The sequence below is a fragment of the Peromyscus eremicus genome, chromosome 1, assembly GCF_949786415.1.
Source record: "Peromyscus eremicus chromosome 1, PerEre_H2_v1, whole genome shotgun sequence".
Taxonomy (NCBI): Eukaryota; Metazoa; Chordata; class Mammalia; order Rodentia; family Cricetidae; genus Peromyscus; species Peromyscus eremicus.
In genome coordinates this window covers 729,151-745,582 of record NC_081416.1, presented here as the reverse complement: position 1 = coordinate 745,582, position 16,432 = coordinate 729,151, and the positions used below count along the sequence as shown (strand labels likewise).

Here is a 16,432-nt window from a genome sequence, read left to right as displayed (position 1 = left end):
GGGAGGTTGTTTAAACATTAAATGCTCCTCTTTCCATTACCTGCAAAAACCAGTTTTGTTTGCAAGCTCACCATGGCCTTCGCTAGTAAGTGTATGAAGCCTCTCGTGCTGATAACCTTTGATGCTGTTTGGTCTATACAGAGTACATTGAAGTGAGGAGTGTGCAAACTGTTCCTGAGGAATCATTCACGTGTGCAAATTTGCAACCTGACAGAAAGCAAACGGGGGGGGGGGGCAGCAGCTAAGCAGGTCTGAGCATTAGGGACATATATGCAGTGTTGTGACCAAGGGCACCTTTCCTCTGCACTCTCACCAACACTCAAACCAACTTCATCCTAGCAAAAGGGAGAGAAAGTGAACCAGAAAAAAAGACTTTTCCAGAAGTTTCAGTAACGCACACTTTGTGGCTTTCTTTTAAAGCATTAACTGCATTACACTGACTGGCTAACCAATCTGCATCATTTGGCCATTGAGGATCTGATTAAGAAAGTAGTCCTCAGCAGGGGTAGAAAAACTGCACATCTCACTGGCAAGAACACAAGACACATGAAAAGAAAGTGTTTTCTGGAAATATAAAGTGGGAGAGAGCAGATTTTACTTCCTCATGGTTGAGGACTACGAATTCTGTCAAGATTTCAACTAATAAGCAAGGCCAATTTCACCTTGAGTATGTTTTACAAACTATGCCTTTCAGTATCAGTACAGTTGTATCCAGCTCTGACTCAGAATTTTACAGGCTTTCCTCTATTTTGTGCTAACACAGAATGTGTATGATTATATCTCCATTAATTTAATAACACAAAAGCACACACTTTAATGCCAATTTATGTAATATGATGCTTTTATAGGGAAAGTTCTATTGGAGAAAAATAGAGAGTACTCTCTTCCAGTGGAGGTGGGAGGGTAGAATAAGACACTGAGCTACTTACTTATGTCTCAAGAAATGTTCCAACTTTACTACTGTCAAAAATATTAAAGCCATGTAGAAGAAACCAGTTCCAAATTATATTTACAACCTTGTGGCAAGCATTCCAACAGAAAAGTAAACTTTGGGCTTCTTGATAAAATGAACGTTTCCCTTGACATTAGAGCAGAAAAAGCTGTACACCTGCCTGTCTCTACTCAGGGTAACCCAAATAAAACGAAGCCAATTAAAGTCCCCACAAACTACCAACTGCAGAGAAGTAACCGAAGGAGCTAAGCTGTCAGCTCTTACTATTCCTCCCCTAGACCATCATTTACAAATCCAGGACTGCTACTGGGCAACATTCTTGCCCCCAGTACACCATTTCTAACTCTTCTGCCCACTGTTTCGAAGTAGTAGCCTGGGGAGGCATTCTCTGAAGGGTCAGAATCACCGTCGGCTAAAGCCTGGTAGCACGAAGCCACTTCACAGTCAAGCAAAACTGAGAAGAAAAATATTTTTCCTTCACCATGCCTGTTTTTGTTTACCATTGAAAAACAGCTAGAGAAAGCTTCAGACATTTGTGAAGATCTAAAGAGCACTGTTGGTGTAGTGAAACAGACAATACAGCTCTATCACAGCTGAAGGAAGCCTTCAAATACCAGGGCAAACTCTCCCCTGCTGTACTCAAATATCAAACATGATGTTTACAAGATGCAGGGCAAAGTTGACCTTTTACAAATACTAAAATGCACCCATCAAAATGAGATGGACCAAGAAATATTTACCATTTTTGGCTTTAACTACTATTGCTCCCTAGAGGGATCCAGGTAACAGCTCCCACAGCTGGGTAATCTCTACAGTATCACAGACCAGGACTCCACCCACACTAGAGGCTGTAAGATCAGGTGAGGTGACGGCAGAAAGGAAACCACTCAGTAAGAGTTGGTCCCCATGAGAACTGGGACAGAAGGGTGAATTCTGACCTCTGTCCATTTTCTCAATCAGGTCCTGCTACAAAGCCACACCAGAGGCCTTGGTAGGCCAGTTTGGGATATCAACTTCTCCAGGAAGCATTGTGAGTCTGATGACATAGTCACATAGTTGCAAAGTGCACAAAGCTCAAGGCACAGAGTTAAAAACGTGAACTGATGGGGAAAGTTATAGTGAAAGCAATTATTAGCATTTTTCTCCATAAGACTAATGCTAAACATAGACCAATTCTGAATTTAAAACAGATTGTTTGGGGCACGGGTGAACACTGTATTGTAACATCTGCTTGTTTAAAGCAAAGATATCTTGACATGAGACACCATGTGCCAAGTCCACAAATGAACAAGACAAGTGCTTAAAAAATAATAAGATTCTATCGTTCTTGTATTTTGGAGGAAGCTGATTTGCATGTTGGGCTTCACTTAGCAATGGCCGCTCTCCAAGACACTTGCTCTGTAGATAAACTCATTAAAAGATTGTCCCATTTCAAAATCACCCCCAAGTCTAGCAGCAATTGTTTTTGTTAGTTCTTGTTTTTGAAAACTGAAAATCAAAGAAAGAAGTGTGGCATCCTCTCTGAGAACAGCCTTTTGACAGAGCTCCTGAGTGGTGCAGGCCCCGCTGTGCCTGGAACAGTTTCTGTAGCTCCAGTGTCTTCTCTCCGAGAGAAAAGTACTTCAGCAGTCACTATCTATATCCCCTGGAACTTGCACAAGCAGACGGACTGTCTGGGAAAAAAAAAAAAGGTCAGACAAAGAAAAACCATCAGAGACAGAGAGCACTCTGTTCACACAAAGCTATTTCTCTCCTGATCCCCATCTCCTGGTGTATTTATTTTAAAAACTTTGAAAAATAACACAGTCTGAGAGAACTGAAAAGGAGCCAATATCACCACGAACTGATCTTGAGGCATTATCCCAAAGAATCTTGTGGTCTCTTGGCACCTGCCTGAGCCCAAGGCCAGAATGACCCCAACTTCACAAGCCATGCTATGCCATCTAGACTACCACCTCTACAAACATGGTCTCCATACTCATCCTCAGAAGCTGGCCCACATCAAAAATTCATCAAAACAGGAAAAGCATTATCACTTACTATAAGCCAACTCATCCCCAGCTCTTTTCCGGGACTGGTCACCTCTAGGGATAAGAAAAGAGTTCGAAGAAGTCAACAAAACTGACTGGTTTCTTTACACACGAAACCAGCAGAAATAAATCGATGTGATAGCAGAAACAGCAAATGCTTCAGTTTCTAACCCAACAGACTGTTTAAACAGACATTAAACATCAGCTGAGTCATTTACCTCAAGTATTCTTACCTCAAGGGTAGATGTAGCCTGTTAAATATAGAAAGTTATTAAATGAAGGATCATCTATAAAGATGGTTTACACTGAGTACTACAAAGGTACAAACTAAAATATGTCTTTGACAACAACCCTGGATTCTGCTAATATTATCTCCAATATTCTGCACGTACTAGCCAAACTTTAAATATCAAAAAGAGGGGAGTTAAAAATCTTCCCGTCATGCCCCAACTGAGACTCTCAAAGCCTTTGGAAGTCAGAAACTGAGGTACTTGAAGACCCTTGTGGGTGGAGAGCACAAATCTTCAGATATAGTGCCCAGCCTAGCCTCACAGGCCTAGAGGCAGTCACGTTCTGTACTCCAGTTAAGAGTGGTTGTGTATAGGCCATACTTCCCATGAATCACACTCTAGCTTTCTGGCTTCAGACACTAACCCAAACTCCAATGCTTAACCAATGAGCAATAATGGCTCCACTTACTTGCCTCTCAGCCAAGGGTACAATCATCCCTCCTTTCTGAAATACTTTTATTCTTAGCTTCTTCTGACCTCCCACCCACTGTTGGTGTCCTTTGTTGGCTCTGGTTAACAATGTCATAGGCCACATTTTCTTCTCCATATATATTCTTCTCTCTTTTCTAAGATGCAGACTATATCAGGCTGTGGCTCTGATTTCTGTCTGAGATCTGTAGGTTCAGCATTCTCATCATTAAATACACACTGAAAATTTACCATACCCAGAACATAATGTCTGTTCAGCTCCATCCCCAAACCTTATATTATTCTTGACAAAGAGCTAGAGTGAGTTTATATAAGGTATAAATAAGATTAGTTCACACCTCTGATTAAAAGTCTTCATAACTTTTCATTACAGTTCAAAATCAATTCCAATTCATTTCAGCCAATGTCATGGCTCTGGACTCTCTCTCCCACCTCATTTTCCAGCCCTTATCACCTCCACTCACTTTTGGGGTGATTATATTTTTCTGTTTGCCGCTCTCTTCCCAAGGGAATCACAACCCCTTGGAGGCCAACACCATGTCACTGATTACCCCCCAACTCTAATTTACTCTCTAATATTCTTCACAGTGCTTATTTTTTTACTTGAAATTGTACATACTTTTACAAGTTTATTATTTGTTTGCCAACAGTAGAGCACAAGTACCACAAAAGTGAGGACTCTGCCTGTCTTGTCCACCCTGGTGCCTCAGTGCCTAGCTCATAAGAGACACTGGAAATGTATCTGTTGAATTAACAAATTGGTTAATAATTCACAATCTCAGATAATTACTAAAATGCTGATCTGAGCATCCCACATTTAAATTAACCAAACAATAAAATAATATCTGATTACTAAACCAATGCTAATTTTGAAATATTGTAAGATTTTGAATAATTTTCCAGATATTCCAAGTTTATTCTTTCTCTCACTTGCTTCTAACCAAGACAGACATCTCTTGCTAAGCTAAGGATCCTTGATGGTTGGCAGAGAGGCCATAATACATGACTGAGAGGTATATGATTCTTTACAGTGAGCATCTAGAAAAAAATTCCACTGTATTCTCCAGGAACAGCCCTGAGCAGCCTAAAAAGATATCCAACTTTATGCCCTACCAAAGCCAGCAAAGCGACTTATGTGGTTATAATGCTGATTAAAACTGAAGATACAAAACTTCATATCTGGAACCTCTACTTCTAAACAAAGCATCCATTCCTACTTCCTCACTGGTTAGATAGAAACAGAAGATGTACAAGTAACAGGGGTGAAATGCAGATGTGAAAACAGCAGGCATGAATAAAGTAGCTGTTGTAGATGCAAAAGACAATACTGATTTGTGAAGTCTGCAGCTGTACACTGTGCTCTGCTATGAAATGAAAAAACTCAAATTCAGGGGCCACTCTCTCAGCTAAAAAACAAACAAAAACACCAGTATCTTTACAAAGTTCTACTGTATTCCAGAAACCAAGGTCACTTCTTCTCAGAGGGAACATCTTATTTGCCCTTGCAAAATGTTTGGTTGGGACTCTAGGCTGGCCTGGATGGTACACTCCAGGCCAAGGCTCATGTTTTCTGTTGCCAATAAACTTAATCTCCACAAGGTAATTTCTGACAGCAGACACCAACCTATCCAATCAATACAATTACCCATAAGAGAGAAAGATCATGATGGGTCGAGCTTTCATATGTTTACTCTAGTTATGAAATAAGTCTTCCTTGTACTTCCATGCATCTATAGATCTACTGCAGAGGATAGATCTGAATACATTTGCAGATTATGTAAAAACATTTCAAAGACTTTGACACAAAATGAAGAGCTTGGAATACCAATAAAGAACCACAAACTTAGTAAAATTACTGCTCATGCCCAAATAGGCAGTAAAAGAGTTATCTGATACCCTGTACATTTTGAGTTTTTCTTCCCTTTCATATCAGTGAAGTTATTTTTCTCTAAAACAATCCTAGCTAGATGACTAAAGAGAACATTAGTGTGACAGGTATTACACAGAATGCCCATGACACAAACAGAGACAGGTCTTCTACAGAGGCTAAGCATGGCAGTCCTTTCTGATAGGTGATTAAATAAGCCTAAAAATGGGTCATAGGATATCTGCTTTGGCAGGGCCTACTCTGTTCAAAGTACCTGTCAGAATCCTTTAGAAGGCAGAGTTTAATCCTCACAGTAAATGTGTAATACACAGTGTTAACTATAAAAGTGGCTAGATTAAGTTTGTACTACAAGACATTTCAATTTTACTACCTCTTGGAATACAACCTAATGTTTAAAACTCAGCCAGAAACTGTTTTAAAGAACCCCATTGTAAGTAATAAAAATTCTAATTTACACAAAAAGCCCAAGGCAGTTCCCTGATGCCCTTGGCCTTGGCAGCACAATACTACAATAGTTCTTTCAAAGCAAAAGAAATACTGTATGATGGCACTTCCAGAGTCAGCTGCTCATCTCATCTCAACCCAAGTCTGACCTAAGAGCCATATACCCAGCAGCTCCATACCCTTTTCACTTGTTTTAGTGCCCAAGGTAGGGCTAAGAGACACCTCTGGATGAACCTCAACAGCTCAGTGACAGACACAAGAGCAGGTTTTCAAAAGGCAAAATTTTAAAGGGGGGAATTAATAAACTAATGTCTAAAATTAATTATTTTGCATTTATTTATAAGTATTTAGGGTTGAAGAGATGGATCTGTGGTTAAGAGCATTTGGCTCTTGCTGAGGACCTGGGTTCAGTTCCCAGCACCCACACGTTGACTAATAACCCAGTCTGTAACTCTAATACTAAGGGGATCCAATTTCTCTTCTGGCCTCTGCGGGCTTCTGGACATGTGTGGTACATATAAACACATAAATCTTTTTAACAGTGAAATAAAAGTATCTAAGGCAAAATTTAATTATAATTCAAACTACAGAAGTCACAAAAACCTTAACCTAGTATAGTTACACAAAAATGTAAAACCACTTTCTCGTGACTGAAAGCAAAGCCAAAGGATCAACTGAGGAATATAATCTTGGACTAGGAGCCAATTTCTTTCCTATATAAAGAGCTCCTAGAAATCAAGGAAAAAAGACTAACAGAGCAATGACAAAGGACATAAACAAGCAGTTAACAGAAATACAAATGCAAACAATGCTCAGCTCAGAAATGCAGATTTAACTTATTCTGAGTAGCTTCTACACTTTTTAAAAGTACAGCTATACTTATGTACACAGTGTATGTATGGCCACAAAGAGCATATGCACAACGGCAGTATTAATCACATTTCCAATTATATCTAACCCTTGACCCAGCCAAGCTACTTCTGAGATACACATGCAACAAGCACAGAATAAGGTATGTTTTTGGTTTTCCATTGCAGCTCTGTCTGTATTACCAAACAACTACTAGGGCCTAGTTAAGTAACTAGTTAAGTTAGTACACCGTCTAATAGTCCAATGTAGACACATAGCTGAATATGTGGGGGGAAAAGAATAAAAATAAGGGAATACTTTAAGTTTACTTGTATTTATACTAAAAAACAACAACAACAAAAACCACAAAAAAAAACCACTAGAAAGGACCACAAAAAACTAACAATAATGGTTACTTAATGGATTGAGGTAGAGTGAGACAAGTGGAAATAAAAATTAGTGTATTTTTATATTATTTAAAAATGAATATGGGAAGGAGGGATTCTTGAGGCTCCATCCCTAGCTGAAGAGCTATTGGCAGTTGATGGATGCTAGGGAAGGCGGAATTACTTTTCTTTGGGGGTGGGGGTGGCTGCAGACAGGCTGCCCATACCCTGTACATAACCTACACCCATGTACATAGACAGCACTAATTGGACTCTGGATTATTTTAAATACAAACAAGAAAACTATGAAGTTGAGAGGGAGATGTACTGAGGAGTTCGGGGGAGAGGGGGTGGGTAATAGGGAGATGGGTATAATTAAGATACATTATACGCATCCATGAAATTGTCAAAGAACAGGGCATTAAATGGCTTCACTCTATGCACAAAATACTTTAATACTGGGAGATACAGGACGCCTCAATCTCAAAGAGAAAAGCCATCCACTTACATTCAAGCAACACCCGTCTGCACTGGACACTTCTGATGTAAGCTGCTAGGGAGGGAAGTAAATGGCCAGTGGAATTCTCAGTGCCTCTACTACCTTATGACTACAGATGTCACCAAAACTACAACCCCTGAGGCAAAAAAAAGTCTACTCTCTGGGCTGACAAACAACAACAACAACAAAATTTCCTTTCTTTCTTAACCGGAAACAGATTAAGTAGGCAACCATGGTAAAGGCTGTTTTGTTTTGTCTGTTTTGGTATGTTTCTGAAATTCAGTTTGGACTCAAAACTTTATTTAGAGGAATGTCCATCTCTCATCAGATAATCAAATCAACATTCAATTTGTTGCTTGGGTCTTCTTTTTCATAAGTTTCCTTAATATTAAGAATTCAGATACCAGAAGATAGGGGAGACATATAAACAGAAAAAATACAAAAATATAAGTTACTAGTGTGTCATTGACTACCTAACATAACCAAGTACTTTCCCACAGGAAATTACCAATCTTTATATTATTTAAAACAATCTTTATATTATGTATTCTTATTTAAAACAAAACAAAACAAACAAAAAAACACCTGTACTTTCCATGATTTCTCTGGGGTATGGTCATAATAAGGAATTGTGTTGTAGAATAAAGTAATGTGTTACTTTTGTTTATGTTGCATTTGTTTAACTCTGTGAAGCTGTGCTGTGGGATGGTCTGTATGTCAAATCTGTTGCTCTGCTTGGTCAATAAATAAATCACTGATTGGCCAGTGGCCAGGCAGGAAGTATAGGCGGGACTAACAGAGAGGAGAATTGAGAGAACAGGAGGCAGAAGAGAGTCACTGCCAGCGGCTGCCATGACAAACAGCATGTGAAGATGTGGTAAGCCACGAGCGACGTGGCAAGGTATAGATTTATAGAAATGGGTTAATTTAAGATATAAGAACAGTTAGCAAGAAGCCTGCCACGGCCATACAGTTTGTAACCAATATATGCTGTGGGATGGTCTGTATGTCAAGTGTGTTGCTGATTGGTCAATAAATAAATCACTGATTGGCCAGTGGCCAGGCAGGAAGTATAGGTGGGACAAGGAGGAGAATAAAGCTGGGAAGTGGAAGGCTGAGAGAGAGACACTGCCAGCCGCCACAATGACAAACAGCATGTGAAGATGCCAGTAAGCCACGAGCCACATGGCAAGGTATAGATTTATAGAAATGGATTAATTTAAGCTGTAAGAACAGTTAGCAAGAAGCCTGCCACAGCCATACAGTTTGTAACCAATATAAGTCTCTGTGTTTACTTGGTCGGATCTGAGCGGCTGTGGGACTGGCGGGTGACAGAGATTTGTCCTGACTGTGGGCCAGGCAGGAAAACTCTAGCTACAAAGCTGTGTTACTGTGCCTGTCTAAAACACCTCATGGTCTAAAAGAGAGCTGAATGGCCGGTAGAGAGGCAGGAGAAAGGCTAGGTGGGACTGGTAGGCAGAGAGAATTAATAGGAGAAATCTGGGAGGAGAAAAGAAAGAGCCAGAAAAGGAGGAGAACATCAGGGGCCAGTCACCCAGCTACATAGCAAGCCAAGGAGTAAGAAATAGAGAAAGGTAAAAGCCCCAAGGCCAAAGATAGATGGGACAAGTTAAGTAAAGCTGGCTAGCAACAAGCCAACCTAAGGTTGGGCATTCATAACTAAGAATAAGCCTCTGTGTGTGATTTATTTGGGAGCTGGGTGGCGGGGCCTCCCCAAAGGAGTAAAACAACAACAACAGAAGAACTGTAAACATTGCAGAAAAATAAACATATACACCAAAGGCAAGGGAAGGGAAAATCTGGACATTTATAAAGAGACACTCTATTTTTAAAAAACATTTAGATTTAGAGAAAACGTGACAATAATGTTTTTCATTGTGTTCAGGATTAATGTTAGAGACTCCAAGCTGGAAGGCCTTGCCCCACCTAACTGTCCATTCTTCAAAATGCACACAGAAATGAACAACTTCCACCAGCTCAGCACCCAGTTGGAAATGTCCAGACAAGGAGTCCACAGCCCCAGCTCTCAGACACTGATTCTCAACACTCTCTCTAGCCAAGCTAGAAGCCTAGGCAAATGGGCTATATTGTCACTAAAGGAAAAGCTAACTTGCCTGGTAAAACCGTTCTGTATAAGTTCTCTTTGAAGCTTCTGATCTTGAGCAGCGTATTCAGAAAGTTCAGATTCCACAGCTGGAGGCAGAATGTTTGGAATAAACTTAGAAAACAAAGTCGGAGCCATCTGAACCCATTCTGTGAGGGGAAACATATGATTCGTTAATAACAAATGAAAAAGCAAGTTTCTTATTTAAACAACAAGCATATATATTAAACCAAATTAAATAAAAAAAAACTTAGTCTGGCCCTATTTTGGTAAACACACAAAAATATTTTCTTTCTAAAAAGTATAAAGAAAATGGACATTTTTATATTATTGATTCAAGAAAATTGAATAAAAATCTATAACCTTTGAATAGATCTTGTAAAAAATTATAGAGATGTGGGAAAACACAAATGAGATTACTAGGCAACTCCAAGTGGAAGAGGATGTGGAGAGAAGCAGCTTGATGGCAATACTAGCTCTAGGAGCCATTAATTCAAACAACAAACCAGTCCCAGAACACAGCACTTCAAAGGAAATAATAAGTATAACCCAAAGAGAAAACAATCCAAACACAGGCAGGGAGGTGGAGAACTAGTTAGTGCTTTGGAAATAAAAATCTATTTTGATCCCTGTTAAAATTCCAGCTCCGTGTTTGAGGGTGAACACAACAGTAAAAGAGAATTACATGGTTATCAAGAGAAAGGCCAAAAGAATAATCTATAGAAAATAAAAGGGCAAAGAGAGGTCATAGGAATATATTTCCACCAGACATAACAAAAACGTTTATTAGAGTATTTGTACCAATCAGGTTCAGAGATGAGTAAAGACAGGAATGGGCTGGGTGGGGGTGCACACCTTTGATCCCAGCACTCAGAAGGCAGAGATCCACTCAGAAGGTGGATCTCTGTGAGTTCAAGGCCAGCCTGGTCTACAAAGCGAGTTCCAAGACAGCCAGGATTGTTACACAGAGAAATCCTGTCTCAAACAAACAAACAAACAAACGAACAAACACAGGAATGGATTATTCGAAGAAAAGATCTGCAACATTACGTAGGCTTGTTAATATTAAATTAATTATTCAAGGTAAAACACACATGCATACTGGTCCTCCATTCAGAGATGGCATCTGGCCTTTCTGAATAAGACTTTCAAGAACACTATTCAGCCTTTTCCAAGTGTTTCAGGTTAGAGCTTTCAAAATGTCCCTGTTATAAATATTCTAGCTGTTTATACTGAAAAAAACATGAAAATGCCAATGCTCTGTAAAGCCAGTAAGCCCACTTTAAAAACTGCAATCTGAATCTGAAAGCCCACATTTTTGATTCTGTGTGGTGGTGGCCAATGGTAAGTGAAAAGTAGAAAAAAAGATGTCCAACTAGAAAAGAGCTAAATTAGAGGAAACAGGCAAGAGCTGGGAACATGCAGGCCAGCCTACACTTCCCTTTCACAGTGTCATGGCAAATGCTGTCTGTCAGTGGTGTGCCCCTCCAGCATGTAGCTTTAAAAAGAGTCATTAGAGTGTTCTGGGGAATGACTAGCAAATCAGTCTGAGGCTCCAGAAGCCAAATCCTTTCATCAGGTGGTATAACTTCAGGTAGTCATTAAAATAAAGATAATGAAACAAAAGTGTATATATTAGACAAAAAGAGGCAGAGTAAGGTTGCTACACCTGCTTCTAAAGAGAGTTTCTAAAAACTCAGATGGAAATTTAACATCAATGCCAAGTCCTCCAAATTGCCACTGGGTGAGGGCATGAATCTAAGGCTGAAAACCTACCAAGATGATTGAAATGTGGCACACAAAGACTAACATTATTGAGGACACCTGTGGCAGAAGAAGCAGCTTCTATGTTTAAAATTCAGCTTTTGTAATATTCCAACCTTAATCTGTCAGGTGACTAGAATTTTACTAGACTAGGAACATAATGGGCACTGGCAAGACATGGAAATGTCAAAACATGTTTAATAGCGTCTCTGAAAACATCTAGGGCAGCAAAAGGTTAGTCAGTGATAAAATTCACCTTTTGAAAAGGACAATTCTCAAATACAGAATTCTCCTCACAAGGAGTATAAATCCTATTACAAGAGCTCAACCTGGATAAAATAGCATTTAGATAAACAGCCATCTACAATTTTTTTCTACCCATAGTGATTAGCTTTATTCTATAATTTTGCTGCATGTGTGAAAAGCCATCCACGGCTGATAAACCTGCCTACTTAGGAGGCAGAATTTGTCATACTACACTGAGAAGACTTCCAACATAAAAGAAAAAAATCATTCATAATCTAGTGTACAAAAAAATTCATGAGGCATCTTTACACTATAGGAAAATAAAATTCAAATATCAGAAAAACTAGAAAAATAGCTTACTAGAAAATGTAATAAAATATTTTTGTAACTTTATAAAAGTAGTTACTTTATACAAATGATTCCTGTTAAAAATTACAAAGAATAGAACTCAAGGCCAAAGCCAAAGTTAGCTAATAAACATGAACACTCTACAAGTCACTAATCATTTTATAATAGCCTGAGAAGGAATAATTTCTTGCCGGGCAGTGGTGGCGCACACCTTTAGTCCCAACACTTAGGAGGCAGAGGCAGGCAGATCTCTGTGAGTTCAATGACAGCCAGGGTTACAGGGAAACCCTGCTTCAAAGTAATAATAATTTCTTGAATCTGCTTCCTTGATACCAGTTTCACTTGGTTCTTAATTTAGCAAGCCAAATTTTGAAGTGTCTTTTAAATTAATTAACTATCAGCTATTAATTTGTTATAATAATCATTAAACTCAAATGATGAGTAACTACAGTTAAAAATGCTTATTATTGGTGTCAGATTAAATTTTTTTTTAAGATTTATTTATTTTATGTATATGAGTCCTCTGTTGAGTGGTTGTGAGTCACCATGTGGTTGTTGGGAATTGAACTCAGGACCTCTGGAAGAGCAGCCAGTGCTCTTAACCACTGAGCCATCTCTCTAGCTCCCAGGTTAAATTTTCCATTCACATTTTATTTCTTTGAATCTTCAGATAACAAAATTTCATAAAACAGTAATTTCTTTTTTAAAAAAAAAAGTATTTTTTGTGTTTACTGATTGTAGGATAATGTTTTACCCTGAGATTTCCACAAGCTTCTCCTATAGGCATGTTGTAAATGGCTAGATAACTCAGTGGCAAGCTTGAGGCCCTACAAAGGCTCTTTGGATTGCTTTGCATCTAACCATGCTTTTACTATGAAGTAGACACACTACAGTCATTTACAGGCCTGGCTTGTGAATATAGGTATTGTTTATGTGTCTTCCCTCAAATCCTCATGACATAAATTTATCAACTGTTCTAGATCCCTTGCCAAGTTATTAATGAACTAGAAGATATAATTTGAATGGGCACTCCTACACATCTGACAGGGTGAAATAAAGGAGAACCTCCATAACAACAAAGACAAAACTAACACCAAACACAAGATTCATTTTCTTGCTTTGTTTTGCAACACAGTCTACCTATGCGGCTTTCAGGCTGGCTTTAGACTCACTATCCTCCTGCCTCAGTTCATAGATGATGTCAGCACACATAGGAAATGAATCAGCAAATTATTTTCTGGATTTCTCTCTACAAAAACCAAAGCAGCTGCTTTTCACTGGTAGAAAACAAGTTCCAAGTGAGTTCAAAACCAACATTTCACACAGATTTAAGTTCTGGGATTTTTACTACAGTAAACCCAAATGTCATTTGGCCTTACGAAGCATATCAAGAACCACTGTCCTTTTGTATAAGGCTGTAATAAATAAAAACACAGGCCCAATCCCAACAGAAATGACAGGTGTTTACCTGGTCTGAGAGTGTACAGGCCTTTCACAATATTTGCCATAGTTGAAGGTGTGACCTGAAATGGTGTTGACTGGGCTTCTAAAAGTAAAGCTGGAATAAGAAGAAAAAACAGGTAAAAAAAGAAAAAAAAGAAAAAGAAAATGAAAAAAATAAAAAATAAAGAAACAAAAAAGAAAAATAAAAAAAGAAAGAAAAAAGCATGTAACACTTGCTAACAGTAAAAATGTCTCTCTATTAGTATTTCTAAGTCTGAATAGGTAAACACCACAAGAAAAGAGCAGCACAAGACAGGTCGAGAACTTATACACACAAGATTACAAAAGCCTTTAGCACAGCACTCAATAAAGCAGGAACCTGCACTGATCTGCTGCAGTACTAATAAGCGAAGCAGTGCAGAGGAGTCAGAGGAGAAAAGCCTTCCAGAAGCAACAGCACGGGGCACTCATTGTGTGGGTGAAGATGACACAGGACCTTCTTTCTTCAAACCACCCTCATCTAAAGTGCTGGGATCAGAAGTTGTCTTGAATTTTATTGGCTGAACATCCCTAATGCAACAAATCTGAAACACTCAAATTTCTGTTATGTTAAAAAAGCTACAGATTTCAGCTAGGAATGGTGGTGCACGCCTTTAATCCCGGCCCTCAGAAGGCAGAGGCAAGCAGATCTCTCTAAGTTAGAGGCCAGCCAGAACATAGTGAAACTCCCTCCCCATCAAAGAGCATTTTGGATTTTCAGATTAGGGATACTCAACCAACAGTAATTTTATTAACTGTATCAAAGCCATAGCTCCATCTTCTTGCAAAAAATCTTCCTATGCAACGCTAGAGATGATCACAACTCACCTTTTCTACTTCAGCAACTTTGAAAGTACCCTTGAGTTCTGACTGAACAGAGTCAGCTTTCTTTTATATTTTCTACATTTTCTCTATTTTTAAAATAAGTAATTACTTCAACAACACTTCTATTATATCATTAACAGATACTAATCCCATGTTTATGGGCAGAGCAAGTGCTACTGCCCTGAAATAGTTCATTTTAAATTTGTCTCTCAAAGACTAAAACAAACAAACAAAAATACCCACTATAGAAATATTTACTATCCAAAACAAAAATGGGGGGGGGGGAATAAAGAAGAAAGAGAAAACTAAATGGTGGGATTTTATATAAGCCAGTTTTTTATAGTTAACTATTTTCCTTTATCCATGTTATTTTGAAAATGGAAATACTTCCTTACTTCAAGGATTTGGTAACTTTAGACACAGGATGTGACTTGCTATGGAATTTACTAATAAAGTTCATCAGAGGTGCTTTGTTTATTCTTCCCATCTTCTCATCATCCACATATAGTTTCGATTTTGAATGACAAATGTTAAGGATGACAAATGTGAACTATCATAAAATCATGGTACTTTAAAATCTAATGTTTAAAAACTGAAATTCTAAATGTTGTGTTCTGAAAGCCTTAGGTACTCAGCATGTACCAAATGTAAGTGTTCTTTTTAACCAATCTATGTTCCTAGTTTTTTTTTTTTTACCAATTCCTGAGGCCTTCATACTTAACCATATACTCAATATGTGCTAAGTAATGACTCTGCCAACAGTCCCTACCATAATTTCTATGCCAACCTGACAGCTATGAAGAAATGGCAAATTTTAAAAAGACATACATAGCACATGAAATGTGTATGAATAATTTGTGGTGAACTAACTATAAATAATTACATTCAAGAATAAATATTATTACAGGCTAGGGATGTAGTTCAGTTTGTTAGTGTTTGCCTACCATGTACAAAGTTCTGGGTTTGACCCCCAACACAACCTAAACCAGGCATGGAAGGTGAAAGTAGAGGGATCAGAAGTTCAAAGTCATCTTTAAGAGTTTCAAACCAGCCTGGGCTACAAGAGACTCCATCTCAATAAAGCAAACAAAACAAAACCTCCAAACAATAAAGGGTTATCAAGAGCTGATAAAGTATTTTAATAATTTGCTAACATCCTCTGTTCTCTATCTACACTCTTCAGACAAAGTAAGTTTAAAGAATTTTCCAGATTTTTTTTTCCCTAAAGAACTGGGACTTGCTAAGGATGAAAGGGGATGGGGTGTTTACTGCATCCAGCAAGTTCTGACCTTTACCATCTTTGTTTGCTTTAACTGGATGAACATTTCATATGGTTGGGAAACTTGTATTCCCTCTGAACCCTGTAATCGCTCTTCCTTCACCAAACATACTCCACAGACACACTTGTTTTACATGGACTGGTGCTAGTAAAGTGTTGTTCTTAGTAATTGGTTTCTTCTGAAAGCCATGTATCAAAGAACAGCGTACTTCAACAATCCTTTTACTCACAGAAGTATGTCAATCAAAGAGGGGTTAAGCCTAGGCATAGACCTGTTATGACATTAAACTCTTAAGTTATCTTGCTGGGTCCTGAACTCCTCTAATGTTTCAAGTTTCTTGGTGCTAAGATCTTGCACAGGATTTTCTTTTAAATTTTCATTACATTTATTTATAGTGTATAGTGCACACACATGCATGAATGCCACAGTGCATATCTGAAGGTCAGAAGACAACTTGTGAGAACCACTTCTCTTTCCACTCCCCTAATCCAAGGACTAACATGGTCAGGCTTAGCAGAAAGCAACCTGACCTATTCAGCCATCTTACTGCCTTCATTGTTCAGGGGATTCTTTTACTAATTTGTTCTAGAAATGA

The 16,432-nt window shown here is 38.5% G+C and overlaps 1 protein-coding gene across 3 annotated transcripts in view; it reads right to left on the bottom strand.

Moving 5' to 3' along the window:
• Positions 1 to 2,132: 2,132 nt before the first annotated feature.
• The window catches only part of Cacul1 (CDK2 associated cullin domain 1), a 75,553-nt gene continuing 61,253 nt past the window's right edge, over positions 2,133 to 16,432 (bottom strand). Inside the window, exons 6-9 of one of the 3 annotated variants that reach the window (XM_059255753.1) lie at positions 13,719 to 13,808; positions 9,903 to 10,041; positions 2,993 to 3,036; positions 2,133 to 2,625 (exon numbers count right to left, since the gene is read on the bottom strand). In XM_059255753.1, the coding sequence (XP_059111736.1) occupies positions 2,585 to 2,625; positions 2,993 to 3,036; positions 9,903 to 10,041; positions 13,719 to 13,808 (314 nt within the window). In that variant the 3' untranslated portion in view covers positions 2,133 to 2,584. Of the gene's footprint in view, positions 2,626 to 2,992; positions 3,037 to 9,898; positions 10,042 to 13,718; positions 13,809 to 16,432 lie in introns of all 3 variants that reach the window. The other 2 variants (XM_059255758.1, XM_059255767.1) reach the window with 2 other exon arrangements.